This window comes from Chiloscyllium plagiosum, unplaced genomic scaffold (genome assembly GCF_037043375.1).
Source record: "Chiloscyllium plagiosum isolate Xiang-an unplaced genomic scaffold, Cpla_swu_hap1 HiC_scaffold_5, whole genome shotgun sequence".
Lineage (NCBI taxonomy): Eukaryota > Metazoa > Chordata > Chondrichthyes > Orectolobiformes > Hemiscylliidae > Chiloscyllium > Chiloscyllium plagiosum.
This window is the reverse complement of record NW_028270143.1, coordinates 120,651,750-120,668,029: the sequence shown is the minus strand read 5'-3', so window position 1 is coordinate 120,668,029 and position 16,280 is coordinate 120,651,750. Positions and strand designations below refer to the sequence as shown.

Sequence of the window (16,280 nt, the reverse complement as noted above, 5' to 3'; positions counted from 1 at the left end):
GAAAGGAGGAAGTTGAACTCTGTTTTTACTTATATTTATGTCTTTCATCCTAATTTCAGCCTTATATCTTAATATCTTCTGAGGGTCAAAATGGCGCCAAAGCATGGAGACATATTATCCTCAGAAGAAATTTCTCTCCGTCTTTGCAATGCTGGAGCAGCAACAAAGTTAATAACCACACAACACCAGGTTATTGTCCAACAGGTTTATTTGGAAGGACTAGCTTTTGGAGCGCTGTTCCTTCGTCAGGTAGCTCGTGGGGCAGGATCATAAGATACAGAATTTATAGCATAAGATCATAGTGTGTCATGCAACTGATACAGTATATTGAACAAACCTAGATTGCTGTTAAGACTTTCATCTTTTAGATTGCAGGTTTTGATTCATTAATACGTAAATCCCAGAATTTCTGTCAAGCCACATTCAAGAGATAACTTGCGGTTATCTCTGAAAAATGTGGTGTGAATCTGGGTGAATCCTATTACATAGAATGACAATTTCATATGTTAGAAATAGCATGCAATGGACAGGGTTAAATGATTCCACAATCTGCAGATCAGATCTAAACTCTGTAGTCCTGTCACACCCACTATGAATGGTGGTGGATAATTAAACAGTTGAGGATGAATTTCTATAAGTGACCAGTCTTCAATCATGAGGGAGCCCAACACATCGTTACAACTGAAAAGGTGATGCATTGGATCCATCTTCAGACAGAAGTGCCAAGTAGATGCTTCTGAGATCCCTGTCAACACACATGATTGTCTTCAATTGATTTGATTCATTCTGTAAGCCATCAAGAACTGCCTGAAGACATGGGTACTGCAAAGGCCCTGACAATCTCTCGAGCCCCTGCCAGCTGGTTCCAGTACAGTACACTGGCATCTTCTCAGCTGTGAGGAAAATTTTACAGATTTGTCCTGCTCCAAAACACAGGGCAAATCTAACCCAGGCAATTATCGGTCTATCTTCTATTCCAAATCATCTGCGTAGAATGGCAACTGCTCTTCCTAAGACCGCAAGAATCTACAGAGAGTTGTGAACACAGCCAAGTCCATCAAGCAAACCAGCCTTCCATCCATTGACTTGATCTATACTTCCCACTGCCTCAGGAAAGCAACCAACAGACTCTCTTCCATCTCTTCCGCCAGGCAGAAGATATAAAAGTTTGAATATACGTATGCATAGATTCAAGAACAGCTTTCTCCCTGCTGTTATCAGACTCCTGAATGGATCTCTCAAATGTTAATTCTGATCTCTCCCTCTCTCTCTCTCTCTCTTTCTATGCCTTCTCTGTGGCTTTAACCCTGTACTTTGCACTCTATTCTGCTACCCTGATGCATTTTATGTGGTACAATATAGCACTCAACCAACACTTTCCAGGAGCAGCAATTACTGTTTTATATGCTGTTGCATTGTTTTGGAACTTTGGAATAAAAAGTCAAAGCAACAGCAGTTTTAAAAGGGAGAAGAACAGACAAAGGAAGCACATGGTGAGGACAGTGCAGGAGAGAGAGAGAGACAGAGAGAGAGAGAAAAACTGCACAGTTACCGCCTTTGCTGTTTTTGAATTCATGTGTCGCTGGATATCGGAGTGCATCTGGGAAAATTAACAAACAGTGAATTTCACAACTAGTCTTGGGGGAACCGTTTTGGGTGAAGCTCACAACACAGAATCAGATAAGTTAATTGTTGTTTTAAGTCTGTCCAAGAGAGAGGCTGTATTAGTGAGGACAGTGGGTTCTTTCTGGATTATATGTTTTTGGAGATAAGTCTCTTGATTAAACTTAAAATATAAGCCATAGCTATTAATTTAACCTGATTTTGTAGAGGAATAATATTTTCTGGGTCTGTAGATTGTGAGGGAGCAAAAATGGCTTTTGCAGTGATATGTATGTCTTGTCAGATGTTGGAGTTTAAAGAGTTTAAGGGTTACTGTGGATTATATCTGCCATAAATGCTGTTGGATGCGAATCTTATCAGATTGAGTGGATCGGTTGGAGAGACAGATAGAAGCCATGAGGAATTTGCAACAGCAACAGTATGTGATGGATGGCAGCTATAGGAAAGGGGGAAAATCTCAGATGCAGTCACATAGATGGGTTAACTCCAGGAAGGGTAAAAGAGGTAGGCAGCTAGTGCAGGAGTCTTTTGTGGATATACCCATTTCAAACAGGTATGCTGTTTTGGAAAATGTAGGGGGTGATGGATTCTCAGGGGAACGTAGCACGAACAGCCAAGCTTCTGGTATTGAGACTGGCTCTAATGCAACGAGGGATACGACGGCTTCCAAAAGATCAATTGTGTGAGGGGATTCTGTAGTCCGAGGGACAGACAGATGTTTTTGTGGCCAGCAGAGAAAAAGCAGAATGGTGTGTTGTTTCCCTGGTGCCGGGATCAAGGATGTCTCAGAGAGGATGCACGGGGGAGAGGGGTTAGCAAGAGATCATTGTCCACATTGGAACCAATGACATAGGAAGGGAAAAGGTTGAGATTCTGAAGGGAGATTACAGAGAGTTAGGCTGAAATTTAAAAAGGAGGTCCTCAAGGGTAGTAATATCTGGATTACTCCCAGTGCTACGAGCTAGTGAGGGTAGGAATAGGAGGATAGAGCAGATGAATGCATGGCTGAGGAGCTGGTGTATGGGAGAAGGATTCATATTTTTGGATCATTGGAATCTCTTTTGGGGCAGAAGTGACCTGTACAAGAAGGACGGATTGCACCTAAACTGGAAGGGAACTAATATACTGGCAAGGAAATTTGCTAGAACTGCTTGGGAGGATTTAAACTAGTAAGGTGGGGGGTGGTGGGACCCAGGGAGATAGTGAGGAAAGAGATCAATCTGAGACTGGTACAGTTGAGAACAGAAGTGAGTCAAACAGGGCAGGTAGGGACAAGGTAGGACTAATAAATTAAACTGCATTTATTTCAATGCAAGGGGCCTAACAGGGAAGGCAGATGAAGTCAGGGCATGGTTAGGAACATGGGACTGGGATATCATAACAATTACAGAAACATGGCTCAGGGATGGGCAGAGCTGAAAATGTGTTGCTGGAAAAGCGCAGCAGGTCAGGCAGCATCCAAGGAGCAGGAGAATCGACGTTTCGGGCATAAGCCCTTCTTCAGGAATCCTGTTCCTGAACAGGATTCTCCTGTTCCTTGGATGCTGCCTGACCTGCTGCGCTTTTCCAGCAACACATTTTCAGCTCTGATCTCCAGCATCTGCAGTCCTCACTTTCTCCTCAGGGATGGGCAGGACTGGCTACTTAATGTTCCAGGATACAAATACTACAGGAAGGATAGAAAGGGAAGCAAGAGAGGAGGGGGAGTGGCATTTTTGATAAGGGTTAGCATTACAGTTGTGCTGAGGGAGGATATTCCTGGAAATACATCCAGGAAAGTTATTTGGATGGAACTGAGAAATAAGAAAGGGATGATCACCTTATTGGGATTGTATTATAGACCCCCTAATAGTCAGAGGGAAATTGAGAAACAAACTTGTAAGGAGATCTCAGCTATCTGTAAGAATAATAGGGTAGTTATGTTAGGGGATTTTAACTTTCCAAACATTGACTGGGACTGCCATAGTGTTAAAGGTTTAGATGGAGAGGAATTTCTTAAATGCGTACAGACAATTTTCTGATTCAGTATGTGAATGTACCGACTAGAGAAGGTGCAAAACTAGACCTACTCTTGGGAAATAAGGCAGGGCAGGTGACTGAGTGTCAGTGGGAAAGCACTTTGGGGCCAGCGACCATAATTCTATTTGTTTTAAAATAATGATGGAAAAGGATAGACCAGCTCTAAAAGTTGAAGTCCTCAATTGGAGAAAGGCCAATTTTGATGGTATTAGGCAAGAGCTTTCGAAAGCTGATTGGAGGCAGATGTTCGCAGGTAAAGGGATGGCTGGAAAATGGGAAACCTTCAGAAATGAGATAACAAGAATCTGGAGAAAGTATTTCCTGTCAGGGTGAAAGGGAAGGCTGGTAGGTATAGGGAATGCTGGATGATTAAAGAAATTGAGGGTTTGGTTAAGAAAAAGAAGGAAGCATATGTCAGGTATAGACAGGATAGATCGAGGGAATCCTTAGAAGAGTATAAAGGAAGTAGGAGTATACTTAAGAGGGAAATCAGGAGGGCAAAAAGGGGACATGAGATAGCTTTGACAAATAGAATTAAGGAGAATCCAAAGGGTTTTTTCAAATATATTAAGGACAAAAGAGTAACTAGGGAGAGAATAGGGCCCCTCAAAGATCAGCAAGGCAGCCTTTGTGTGGAGCCACAGAAAATGGGGGAGATATTAAATGAATATTTTGCATCAGTATTTACTGTGGAAAAGGATATGGAAGATATAGACTGTAGGGAAATAGATGGTGACATCTTGCAAAATGTCCAGATTACAGAGGAGGAAGTGCTGGATGTCTTGAAACGGTTAAAGGTGGATAAATCCCCAGGACCTGATCAGGTGTACCCTACAACTCTGTGGGAAGCTAGAGAAGTGATTGCTGGGCCTCTTGCTGAGATATTTGTATTATCGATAGTCACAGGTGAGGTGCTGGAAGAGTGGAGGTTGGCAAACGTGGTGCCACTGTTTAAAAAGAGCGATAAAGACAAGCCAGGGAACAATAGACCAGTGAGCCAGACCTCAGTGATGGGCATGCTGTTGGAGGGAATCCTGAGGGACAGGATGTACATGTATTTGGAGAGGAAAGGACTGATTCGGGAAGGTCAACATGGCTTTGTGCATGGGAAATCATGTCTCACAAATTTGATTGTTGAAGGAGTAACAAGGAAGATTGATGAGGGCAGAGCAGTAGATGTGATCTCTATGGACTTCAGTAAGGCATTCGACATGGGAGACTGATGAGCAAGGTTAGATCTCATGGAATACAGGGAGAACTAGCCATTTGGATACAGAAGGTAGAGGACAGAGGGTGGTGATGGAGGGTTGTTTTTCAGACTCGGGGCCTGTGACCAGTGGAGTGCCACAAGGATCGGTACTGCGTCCTCTACTTTTTGCCATTTACATAAATGATTTGGATGTGAGCATAAGAGGTACAGTTAGTAAGTTTGCAGATGACACCTAAATTGGAGGTGTAGTGGACAGTGAAGAGGGTTACATCAGATTACAACAGGATCTTGACCAGTTGGGCCAATGGGCTGAGAAGTGGCAGATGGAGTTTAATTCAGAGAAATGCGAGGTGCTGCGTTTTGGGAAAGCAAATCTTAGCAGGACTTATACACTTAATGGTAAGGTCCTAGGGAGTGTTGCTGAACAAAGAGACCTTGTAGTGCAGGTTCATCGCTCCTTGAAAGTTGAGTCGCAGGTAGATAGGATAGTGAAGAAGGCGTTTGGTATGCTTTCCTTTATTGGTCAGAGTATTGAGTACAGGAGTTGGGAGGTCATGTTGCGGCTGTACAGGACATTGGTTAGGCCACTGTTGGAATATTGCGTGCAATTTTGCTCTCCTTCCTATTGGAAAGATGTTGTGAAACTTGAAAGGGTTCAGAAAAGATTTACAGGAATGTTGCCAGGGTTGGAGGATTTGAGCTATGGGGAGAGGCTGAAGAGGCTGGGGCTGTTTTCCCTGGAGCATCGGAGGCTGAGGGGTGACCTTATAGAGGTTTACAAAATTATGAGGGGCATGGATAGGATAAATAGACAAGGCCTTTTCCCTGAGGTTGGGGAGTCCAGAACTAGAGGACATAGGTTTAGGGTGAGAGGGGAAAGATATAAAAGAGACCTAAGGGGCAACCTTGTCACGCAGAGGGTGGTACGTGTATGGAATGAGCTGCCAGAGGAAGTGGTGGAGGCTGATACAATTGCAACAGTTAAGAGGCATTTGGATGGTTATATGAATAGGAAGGGTTTGGAGGGATATGGGCCGGGTGCTGGCAGGTGGGACTAGATTGGGTTGGGATATCTGGTCGGCATGGACAGGTTGGACTGAAGTGTCTGTTTCCATGCTGTACATCTCTATGAATCTCTGTCTTGGCACATGTAGCTACAATAAATTAATAAAAGTGCTGGTCCATTGACAGTGCTATCAAGTGACATTTGCTCAGCAATAATCTGCTCACTGATGCTCTCTTAGTTCTGCCAGGGTCATTCAACCACTGATCTCATTACATCATTTGTCCAAATGTGGACAAAAGAACTTGACTTCCAAAGATGTAGTGAGAGTAACTGACCTTGATGACAAAGTAGTGTTTGACTGAGTATGTTACATAAGGAATCCGAGCAAAACTGCAGTCACTGGGAATTGGTGAAAATTCTTCATTAATTGGAGTCATAGCTAGCACCAAGGAATATTTTTTGTGGTTGTTAGAGGTTAATCATCTCAGTTTATGGATAGTGCTGCAAGAGTTCCTGAGGAGTATCCTAGGCCTAATTATCTTCAATGACTTCCCCTCTATTGTGACGTCAGAAGGGAGGTTGTTAACTGATGATTGCAACTCCTCACACACTGAAACAGCTCATGTTCATGTGTAGCAAAACCTAGACAATGTTCAGGCTTGTGCTGAGAAGTAGCAGGTAGCATTTGCACCATACGGGTGCCAGGCATTGGCCATCCCAAGCAAGAGAGAATCTACTCATCATCACTTGATGTTCAGTACCTATGCCCTCACTGAACCCTCTGTAGTTGATGTCTTGGGTCTTACAATTGACCAGCAACTGAACTGGATCAGTCATTTAAGTTCTGTGGTTACAAGAACAGATCAAACGTTACAAATTCTTGGTAAAATACTCACTTTTTGTCTCCCCAGTGCCTGTCCACCATGTACAAGGCACTAGTCAGGGTTGTGATGAAATGCTCTCCATGTCCTGGATGTGCGCAGCAATAGTTGAGAGGTTTGACAGCATTCTGGACAAAGCAACCAATTCCAATGGCACATCTTCCACCATTGATGCACAATGGTAGTAGTATATGCCATCTGCAAGATGCTTTGCTGGAACTCATCAGAGCCTTCCAAAACCTCAATCTCTACCATCTAGAAGGAGATGGGCATGAGAGCTGGATGGGAAGAGTCGATGACTCTATGTAGGTTCCCTTTCAAGCTTCAGACCATCTTCACTTGGAACTGTATTCTTATTCTTTCACTTTGGTTTGGTCAAAATACCAGAATCACTGTCCTTACACCCCAAGAGCTATCACATTCAAGAATGCCACTCACCTTCTCAAGGGCAACTAGAGATAGGCAATAAATAGTGGCTTAGCAATCAACACCTACATCCCAAGAATGAACAAGAGAGAACACTATTTTTGCTTTAATATAAAATATTTACTATTTACTGAACTGATTTAAAAAAAAATTACCAATTAAGCTCTGCCATAAGTGAGTTGTGAAGTTGCTTACTCCATACAGCCACCCTCGAACGATTACCTGTGTAGAGTGTGCACATTCTTCTGTGTCTGCGTGGGTTTTCTCCCAAAGTCCAAAGATGTACAGGGTAGGTGGGTTGGCTATGGTAAATTGTCTGTAATATCCACGGATGTACAGGCTTGGTGGATTAGCCATGGGAAACGCAGGGTTACATGTGAGTAGGGTGGGCTGAATAGCCTTTTTCCAAACTGTGGGGATTCAGTGGTGCAGATGGATGCTACTGGAATATCTTACAATTTTAAAAGGTAAGCTTGCAGCATCGATAGGTACCTGGGACTTTGATGTTGTGACCATTTCGGAAACATGGATAGAGCAGGGTCAAGAATGGATGTTGCAGGTTCCATTAAGAAGAGGGAAGGCGGTAAAAGAGGGGGAGGTGTGGCCTTGTTCGTCAAGGACAGTATAATGGTGGCTGAAAGAACTTTGACGAGGACTCGTCACTGAGGTAGTATGGGCTGAAGTTACAAACAGGAGAGGAGAGATCACTCAGCTGGGAGTTTTTTATAGGCCACTGCAGAGTCCCAGGGATGTGGAGGAGAGGATCAGCAAAATGATTCTCGGTAGAAGTGAAAGGAACAGGGTGGTCATTATGGGCGACTTTAACTTCCCCAACATTGATTGGAAATGCTATAACTCTAGTACGTCGGATGGATCAGTTTTTGTCCAATGTGTGCAGGAGGGTTTCCTGACACAGTATGTTAAATAACCGACAAGAGAGGAGGCCACACTGGATCTGGTGCTTGGTAATGAACCAGGCCATGTGTTTGACTTACTGGTAGGTGAGTACTTTGGAGAGAGTGACCATTGTTCAGTTATGTTTAGTTTAGCGATGGAAAGGGATAAGTACATGCCACAGGGCAAGAGTTATCGATGGGGCAGGGGCAATTATAATGCGAATAGGCAAGACTTAGGATGCATAGAATTGGGTAGCAAAATGCAGGGGATGCAGATAATCAAAATGTTGAGCTGGTTTAAGAAGTATTGCGTGTCTTTGATAGGTATGTCCCTGTCTGTCAGGGAGGAAGTGATAAGGTAAGGGAACTGTGGTTTACTACAGAAATTGCACCTCTTGTTCAATGGAAGAAGGTGGCTTATGTGATGATGAGATGAGATGGTTCAGATGAGGCGATGGAGAGTTACAGATTAGCTAGGAAGGATTTAAAGAGAGAGTTAAGAAGAGCAAAGAGAGGATATGAGTAGTCTTTAGCGGGTAGAATAAAGGAGAACCCTAAAGCTTTCTATAGATATGTGAGGATTAAAAGGATGACTAGGGTAGGAATAGGGCCAGTCAAAGAGCGAAGTGGGAAATTGTGTGTGGACCCCGTGGAGATCAGAGAGGTGCTAAGCAAATATTTTTCATCTGTTTTCACTCAGGAAAAGGAGAATATTGTAGAGGAGAAGAATGAGATACGAGATAATAGACAAGAAAAGATCGAGGTTAGTAAGGAAGAGATGTTATCAATTCTAGAAGGAGCGAAACTAGACAAGTCCCCTGGGCCGGATGGGATTTATCCGAGGATTCTCTGGAAAGCTAGGGAGGAGTGTTGGATCCTTTAGCTTTGATCTTTGAGTCGTCATTGTCTTCAGGTTGAGTACCAGAGGACTGGAGGATTGCAAATGTGCCCTTGTTCAAGAAGGGCAGGAGAGATGACCCAAGTAACTATAGACCAGCAAGTTAGGAAAAAGGCTCTCACTGTCTACCCTATCTAATCCTCTGATCACCTTGTATGTCTCTATCAAATCCCCGCTTAGCCTTCTTCGTTCCAATGAGAACAGGTTCAAAAGGATTTGGAAAGGATTATAAGAGATATGATTTATAATCATCTAGCAAGCAACAACTTGACTGCATATAGTCAGCATATTTTCGTCAAGGGCAGGTCATGTCTCACAAACCTCATTGAGTATTTTGAGAAGGTGACCAAGCATGTGGATGAGGGTAGGGCAGTAGATGTCAGAAAAGCCTTTGATAAGGCTCCACATGGTAGGCTGTTGGGGAAATGCAGAGGCATGGGATTGAGGATGATTTAGCATTTTGGATTAGAAACTGTTTTTTTGTAAGAAGGCAGTGAGTGGTGGTTGATGGAAAATATTCAGCCTGGAGTCCGGTTCCTAGTGGTGTGCCACAAGGATCTGTTTTGGGACCACTGCCGTTTGTCATTTTTATAAATGACTTAGATGCAGACATAGGTGGATGGGTTAGTAAGTTTGCAGATGACACTAAAGTCGGTGGAGTAGTGGACAGTGTGGAAGAATGTTGCAAATTGCAGGGGAACTTGGATAAACTGCAGAATTGGGCTGAAAGGTGGCAAATGGATTTCAATGCAGCTAAATGTGAGGTGATGCACTTTGAGAAGAATAATAGGAAGACAGATATGGGGCCAATGGAAAGTTTCTTGGTCATGTGGATGGGCAGAGGGATCTTGGTGTTCATGTAAATAGATCCTTGAAAGTTGCCACCCAGGTTGGTAGTGGTGTTAAGAAGGCACACGGTGTGTTAGGTTTTATTGATAGAGTGTTACTTCACTGCAATTATACAAAATGCTAGTGTGGCCACATTTGGAATATTGTATACAGTTCTGGTCGCCCCATTACAGGAAGGATGTGGAAGGATTGGAGAAGGTGCAAAGGAGATTTACCAGGATGTTGCCTGGTCTGGAGGAAAAGTCTTATGAGGAAAGGCTGAGAGACTTGAACCTATTCTCATTGGAACGAAGAAGGCTAAGCGGGGATTTGATAGAGACATACAAGATGATCAGAGGATTAGATAGGGTAGGCAGTGAGAGCCTTTTTCCTAAGATGCTGATGTCAGCTTGTACAAGGGGGCATAACTATAAATTGAGAATGATAGATTTAAGACAGATATCAGAGGCAGGTTGTTTACTCAGAGAATGGTAAGGGTGTGGAATACCCTGCCTGCCAATGTAGTTAACTCAGCCACATTAGGGAGATTTAAATAATCCTTGGTAAGCACATGGATAATGATGGGATAGTGTAGGAGCATGGGCTTAGATTAGTTCACAGGTCGGCGCAGCATCGAGGGCCGAAGGGCCTGTTCTGCGCTGTATTGTTCTATGATCTATAAGACGGGGACAGGAGGTTTTTTTTGTCCTACCAGAGCAGGAAAGGAACAGAGGAACGTGGGGCAACAAATTGGATCAGCAAATGTGACAACTTCCAGTTACCATCCTGTAAATCTTCTCATTCACCATTAGGCTAGTTAAAGACCTCCTTGAGAGATGGGTCAGTTTGGGATTTTTCTGCAGGAGCAGACTAGGTTCATTTGGAAACCAGTCTTTACTGTGTTCTGAAATTTGGTCAATCCGTAAATGGGGGCAGTTCTGAAGAAGGGTAACTGGACCTCAAACATTAGCTCTGATTTCTTTTCACAGATGATGCCAGACCTGCTGAGTTTTTCCAGCAATTTCTGTTTTTGTTGTTGTTAATGTTTACCTAGTTTTTTGGACTTATTCAGTTTGTTTTTAAAAAGGAAACTGATACTACCTCCCTTAATGTGTTGCATAAACTTATTTGTACCAAACTGATTTTGAGAAAACACAGAACATCGTGTTCATTTTGATTATATTCCGAAAACATGACTTGTAAACCATTTTCCTTTATCTTGAAATTGGCAGTTGCTTACATTAGGCTTTTTTTGAATTTTCCAGGTAAGCCTGGGGACAAGCGATACTGCCTTTCTCTGGATTCAGGATCCGAAACCCACCTTAGAGGGACACATCTTCTGTAATCCTGTTGATAGCAGTGCCTACATGGCACTCATATGGTAAGAGATAGTATTTAAAATAGAAACATGAATAGACCTATATGTTTATTTATTCTCTTTTCGTCTTATTTAAGATTTTGTGCAGGTTAACTGTTGCACCATAGTTCAGAGAGTGAACTAGTTGTGCAAGTATTTAAGGTTAATGGATGTTGATTTTTGATTAACCAAATTACCATTACCAGACTCAGGGCATAAGTCATTTGACAGTAAGATAGCAAAACACTCTTGTATGCTTTCAAACACTCCATTTAATCTGATCATACTCTAGGACCTAAATATAATGGTTAATCAAACACTTTAAGAGACTGAAGAAAAATCCAGAAGAATGGCAGGTGCTGGAAAATTGCTTGAGAAACTCACTAGGTTTGGCAGCATCTGTGAAGAGAGAGGAGAGTTAATGTCTCAGGTCCAGAGAACAGAAGGGTTCTGCAGAAGGGTCACTGGACCCAAACATTAACTCTGCTTTCTTTCCACATATTATGACATTGTCTTTTCAAGAAACTCAGGCCACCATGACATTGACACAACGTTTTCCTCTAATAGTAGAATCAAAGCTAAAAAACTATTATAATCATCTAAAACAAAAAGTAAAGACAGATTGTTAAGGTAACCACCCATATTTCTAGGCAGCCTCCCACCAATGGCGACCCATGAGAGTAAATAATATCCTTTTCATCTTGGCACTATGTTGTTATCGATGTGTGTATGCAGTGTTCTTTCTACTTCCCTTTATTATATGCATCTTTAAAGGAATATAATTACTTTTATGTTGTTCATCCTAACCTGTATTAAGACCTTATTCCTAAACCCATTGAGTAGTTTATGTTCAACCTCTATAGATGTGATTTCTATTTTAATTTTCTACCATTATGTATTACATGTGTGAACTTGTATATGAAATTTTCTTTCACAATGCTTCAGTATTATAGAGACGGTGGAGACAAGTATATGTATATTATGACATTTTCGGGATTCAGTCAATAGTGTACGAGAAACCTATAAAAAAGTGTTTTAAACAAATTAAACAAATCTTAATGCAAAAGAAGCATTATTTGTGTCCTCATCTAACCCAGTGCCATATTTCTAGTTTTAAGAATGGCTCCTTGACGAGAGAGAAGGTCCGTGATGAGAGTGCTTCTCGTTCATGGGATGAATTTGCGAAAGCGCTGAAAACCACTTGTCCTGGAAATAATGGAAATTTAGGTAAAATAGAGAATGTGCACAGGAATTCCATAAACTATGAGAGACTGCATATAACATTTTTTTTAACAAGTAGAGCTATCTTCCCAAGATGGTAGCTTCTATTTTCCCAATGTTTCACTAATGGAGTTGTAGGTTCATCCATTATTGGATGAAAGTCAAACATTTGTATGAGACGTAGTAGAGAGGTTCAACGAAGCTGATGTTTTGGGCAATTGGCAATGGGTGATGTTGTTCAACTGTGCACTAATAGCATAAATGTAGAAATGAACCCAATTTCCTCAGGTGATGTTGTTATGGGGCTATGTTGACAAGAATGGCAGAGGGCCAAGGAGAACTCCATATAACAGTCCAGAGTAACAATATGATGCTCATCATACTGTATGATTCAGTCATGATACTCTGCTTACGAATAGATTGTTAAGAATTGTCAAGTTGAGCTAGATGGTGGAAGAGAGATCTTGAAGAAGGATAATGTAGTTGATCACGTAATACTAGAGAGAGTTTAACAAAAATGAGTGAGTAAAGTGCACTGTGGTCACATTCACTGAAGATGTCATTTGAAGCCAGTTTTTAAATAGTGAGGGAGAGAAGGAATCATGTACTCTACCAGCTGATACACTGATCAAAAAGGCGTTGAATGGTCAGCATTGTAGTTGGAATATGAGTGAGCAGGAGATGGATCTCATGGACATGTTAACCATAGTGTGCAAGGAGGAGATGGAAGAGAAACTACAGAAGATAAACGATTTGGATGCGAGCATAAGAGGTACAGTTAGTAAGTTTGCAGTTCACACCAAAATTGGAGGTGTATTGGACAGCAAAGAGAGTTACCTCAGATTACAACAGGATCTTGACCAGATGGGCCAATGGGCTGAGAAATAGCAGATGGAGTTTAATTCAGATAAATGTGAGGTGCTGCATTTTGGGAAAGCAAGTCTTAGCAGGACTTATACACTTGTTGGTAAGGTCCTAGGGAGTGTTGCTGAACAAAGAGACCTTGGAGTGCAGGTTCATCGCTTCTTGAAAGTGGAGTCGCAGGTAGATAGGATAGTGAAGAAGGCGTTTGGTATGCTTTCCTTTATTGGTCAGAGTATTGAGTATAGGAGTTGGGAGGTCATGTTGCTGCTGTACAGGACATTGGTTAGGACACTATTGGAATATTGTGTGCAATTCTGCTCTCCTTCCTATTGGAAAGATGTTGTGAAACTTGAAAGGGTTCAGAAAAGATTTACAAGGATGTTGCCAGGGTTGGAGGATCTGATCTATAGGGAGAGGCTGAACAGGCTGGGGCTGTTTGCCCTGGAGCGTCGGAGGCTGAAGGGTGACCTTATAGAGGTTTACAAAGTTATGAGGGGCATGAATAGGATAAATAGACAAAGTATTTTGCCTGGGGTCGGGGAGTCCAGAACTAGAGGGCATAGGTTTAGCGTGAGAGGGGAAAGATATAAAAGAGACCTAAGGGGCAACTTTTTCACACAGAGGGTGGTACGTGTGTGGAATGAGCTGAGGAAGTGGTGGAGGCTGATACAATTGCAACAGTTAAGGGGCATTTGGATGGGTATATGAATAGGAAGGGTTTGGAGGGATATGGGCTGGGTGCTGGCAGGTGGGACTAGATTGGGTTGGGATATCTGGTCGGCATGGACGCGTTGGACCGAAGGGTCTGTTTCCATACTGTACATCTCTATGACTCTATGACTCTAAGATGTTCAGGTCTAGGGAATGGGGAAAATTTGATTTTTATGGGTGAAGAGATGTGGTCAAGGCAGTTGATCAGATGGTCTCAATCTTATTGAGTAAGTGTCATGTTTGTTAGACAATACTTGTCCCCATGTCCTATGCCATAGAACAAACAAACTCTCACCTCCTGAACTACAGACAATGCTCATCATCACCTACCTATTATCACCTTTCCTGATGAAGGGCTTAAGTCTGAAACTTCGATTCTCCTGCTCCTTGGATGCTGCCTGAGCTGCTGTGCTTTTTCAGCACCACACTCTCGACTCACCTACTGCAGCCAAAACCACAGAATGAACAAAATTAACCCACCCCCGCCACCTCACTTAGTGGGAGCATTGAGTGGGAAAGTTGATGAGGATGCTACAGTTAAAGTTGCTGCTTGGAGAGAGGCAATGATGAATAATGGACTTTTGGAGAACTTTGAAAGGGACACTGTAGTTAATTGTATGCTTATCCAATCGGGATTTAAGGCAAAGATGGCAGCAAGAGAGTAGGAAGGCAGACGTCTAGTGATGAGTCTGAATAAAGAATCCTCACAATTAATAAAGCAGAGGGAAGGATAAATGATAAAACATTTGTCCCTTTGTTAAGTGATTTGGTTCTTCGATTTATTTAAGTTGCCCTGCTGTACTAGATTAATTACCATTTTCAAAGTAAGTTGAAAGTGTGGGATTCCAGTTCACCAAAATATTTGAATTCCTCCTAATGCAGCAATTAGATTAGATTACTTACAGTGTGGAAACAGGCCCTTCAGCCCAACAAGTCCACACCGACCCACCAAAGTGCAACCCACCCAGACCCATTCCCTTACACCTAACACCATGGGCAATTTAGCATGGCCAATTCACCTAACCTGCACATTTTTGGACTGTGGGAGGAAACCGGAGCACCCGGAGGAAACCCACGCAGACACAGGAAGAATGTGCAAACTCCACACAGTCAGTCGCCTGAGGCAGGAAATGAACCCGGGTCTCTAGCACTGTGAGGCACCAGTGCTAACCACTGTACCACCGTGCCCAGAATGTATCTAGGCAGGAGAAGAAATGCTAGAGAAGCCCAGTGCAGGATTCATCCATATCTCCCTAATCAATATTAAATGATTGAGTTTTAATTGAAGATGTTTTCTTATTATTTGTACGTTGTGTTTTTGTTTTTCAAGGATTTTATTTTGATGTGATGGAGATCACCCCAGCTGTAGTAGGTATTCATCGATTCAATGCCAAAAACTGTAGAGTAAGTATGATCAAAATAGATTTTCATTTGTCTTAGACCTTAATGTATATGCTGTACTGTTGAAAACAATATGCAAGAGAAAATGCAATAGGCCATCCAGAGTACCTCTCAACGATAAAGCTACTAGCCGAGAGTCCAAAGTGACTGGCTGCGTGGGCTACATAAAGTTATTTTCCAAAATGATTTCTGACATGTTCATTAATTCATTAGAGCTATTATATTCAAGTGGAAACTTGTTCACTATTGTCAAAGTTTGACTATCTATTTAATAATAAATTGAAAACGCAAGGTCCTGTAGATTTAATGTATTTAGAAGAGATGCAGTTGTGCGTTGATTTCAGTTTTTGTGTAATTTGCAAGAATGGTAGGATCATATTTCTGTGGATGATCAAGTGTACAGAAGTGACCTGAAGCACCACTAACTTAGCAACATAGCAAAAGTAGGTCAGTCAGCCCCTCAGGCCGGCTCTGCCATTCTCGATCATGGCTCACCATTTACCCCAATGCTCTGTTACTATGCTAGTCCCATATCCTTCAATTTCATTAGTAACTAGAAACCAGTCTTGAAGTTAACTCTCCACCCTCTGAGTGAAGACATTCCTCTTCATTTCCGTCCTAAATGGTTTTCCTTTTATTCTGAGACTGTGTCCCTAGGTTCGAAACCCCCATAGCCAGATGATCATTTTGGAAGAGAGAACAAAAGACAAATATCATTTAAACGGCAAAAAGCTGTAATACAAAGGGACTTGAGGGTACTTGTACATGAAAGACAGAAAGCTAGCACATAGATAAGCAGGCAGGCTAATGGAATGCTGACTCTTATTTCAAGGGGGTTGGAGTATAAGAATAGGGAAGTTTTACTGCAACTGTATAAGGTGCTGCTGAGACCATATGAAGTACTGTGAGAGGTTTTGGTCCTCTTGTTTATGAAAAAGT

The 16,280-nt window shown here is 42.2% G+C and overlaps 1 protein-coding gene across 4 annotated transcripts in view; it reads left to right on the top strand.

Annotated features, from left to right (window-relative positions):
• The window catches only part of xylb (xylulokinase homolog (H. influenzae)), a 296,035-nt gene that overhangs the window by 52,412 nt on the left and 227,343 nt on the right, over positions 1–16,280 (top strand). For all 4 annotated transcript variants that reach the window (XM_043690787.2, XM_087987599.1, XM_087987601.1 and 1 more), the window contains exons 12-14: positions 11,053–11,168; positions 12,256–12,371; positions 15,271–15,344. In XM_043690787.2, coding sequence (XP_043546722.2) covers positions 11,053–11,168; positions 12,256–12,371; positions 15,271–15,344 — 306 coding nt within the window. The remainder of the gene's footprint in view (positions 1–11,052; positions 11,169–12,255; positions 12,372–15,270; positions 15,345–16,280) is intronic.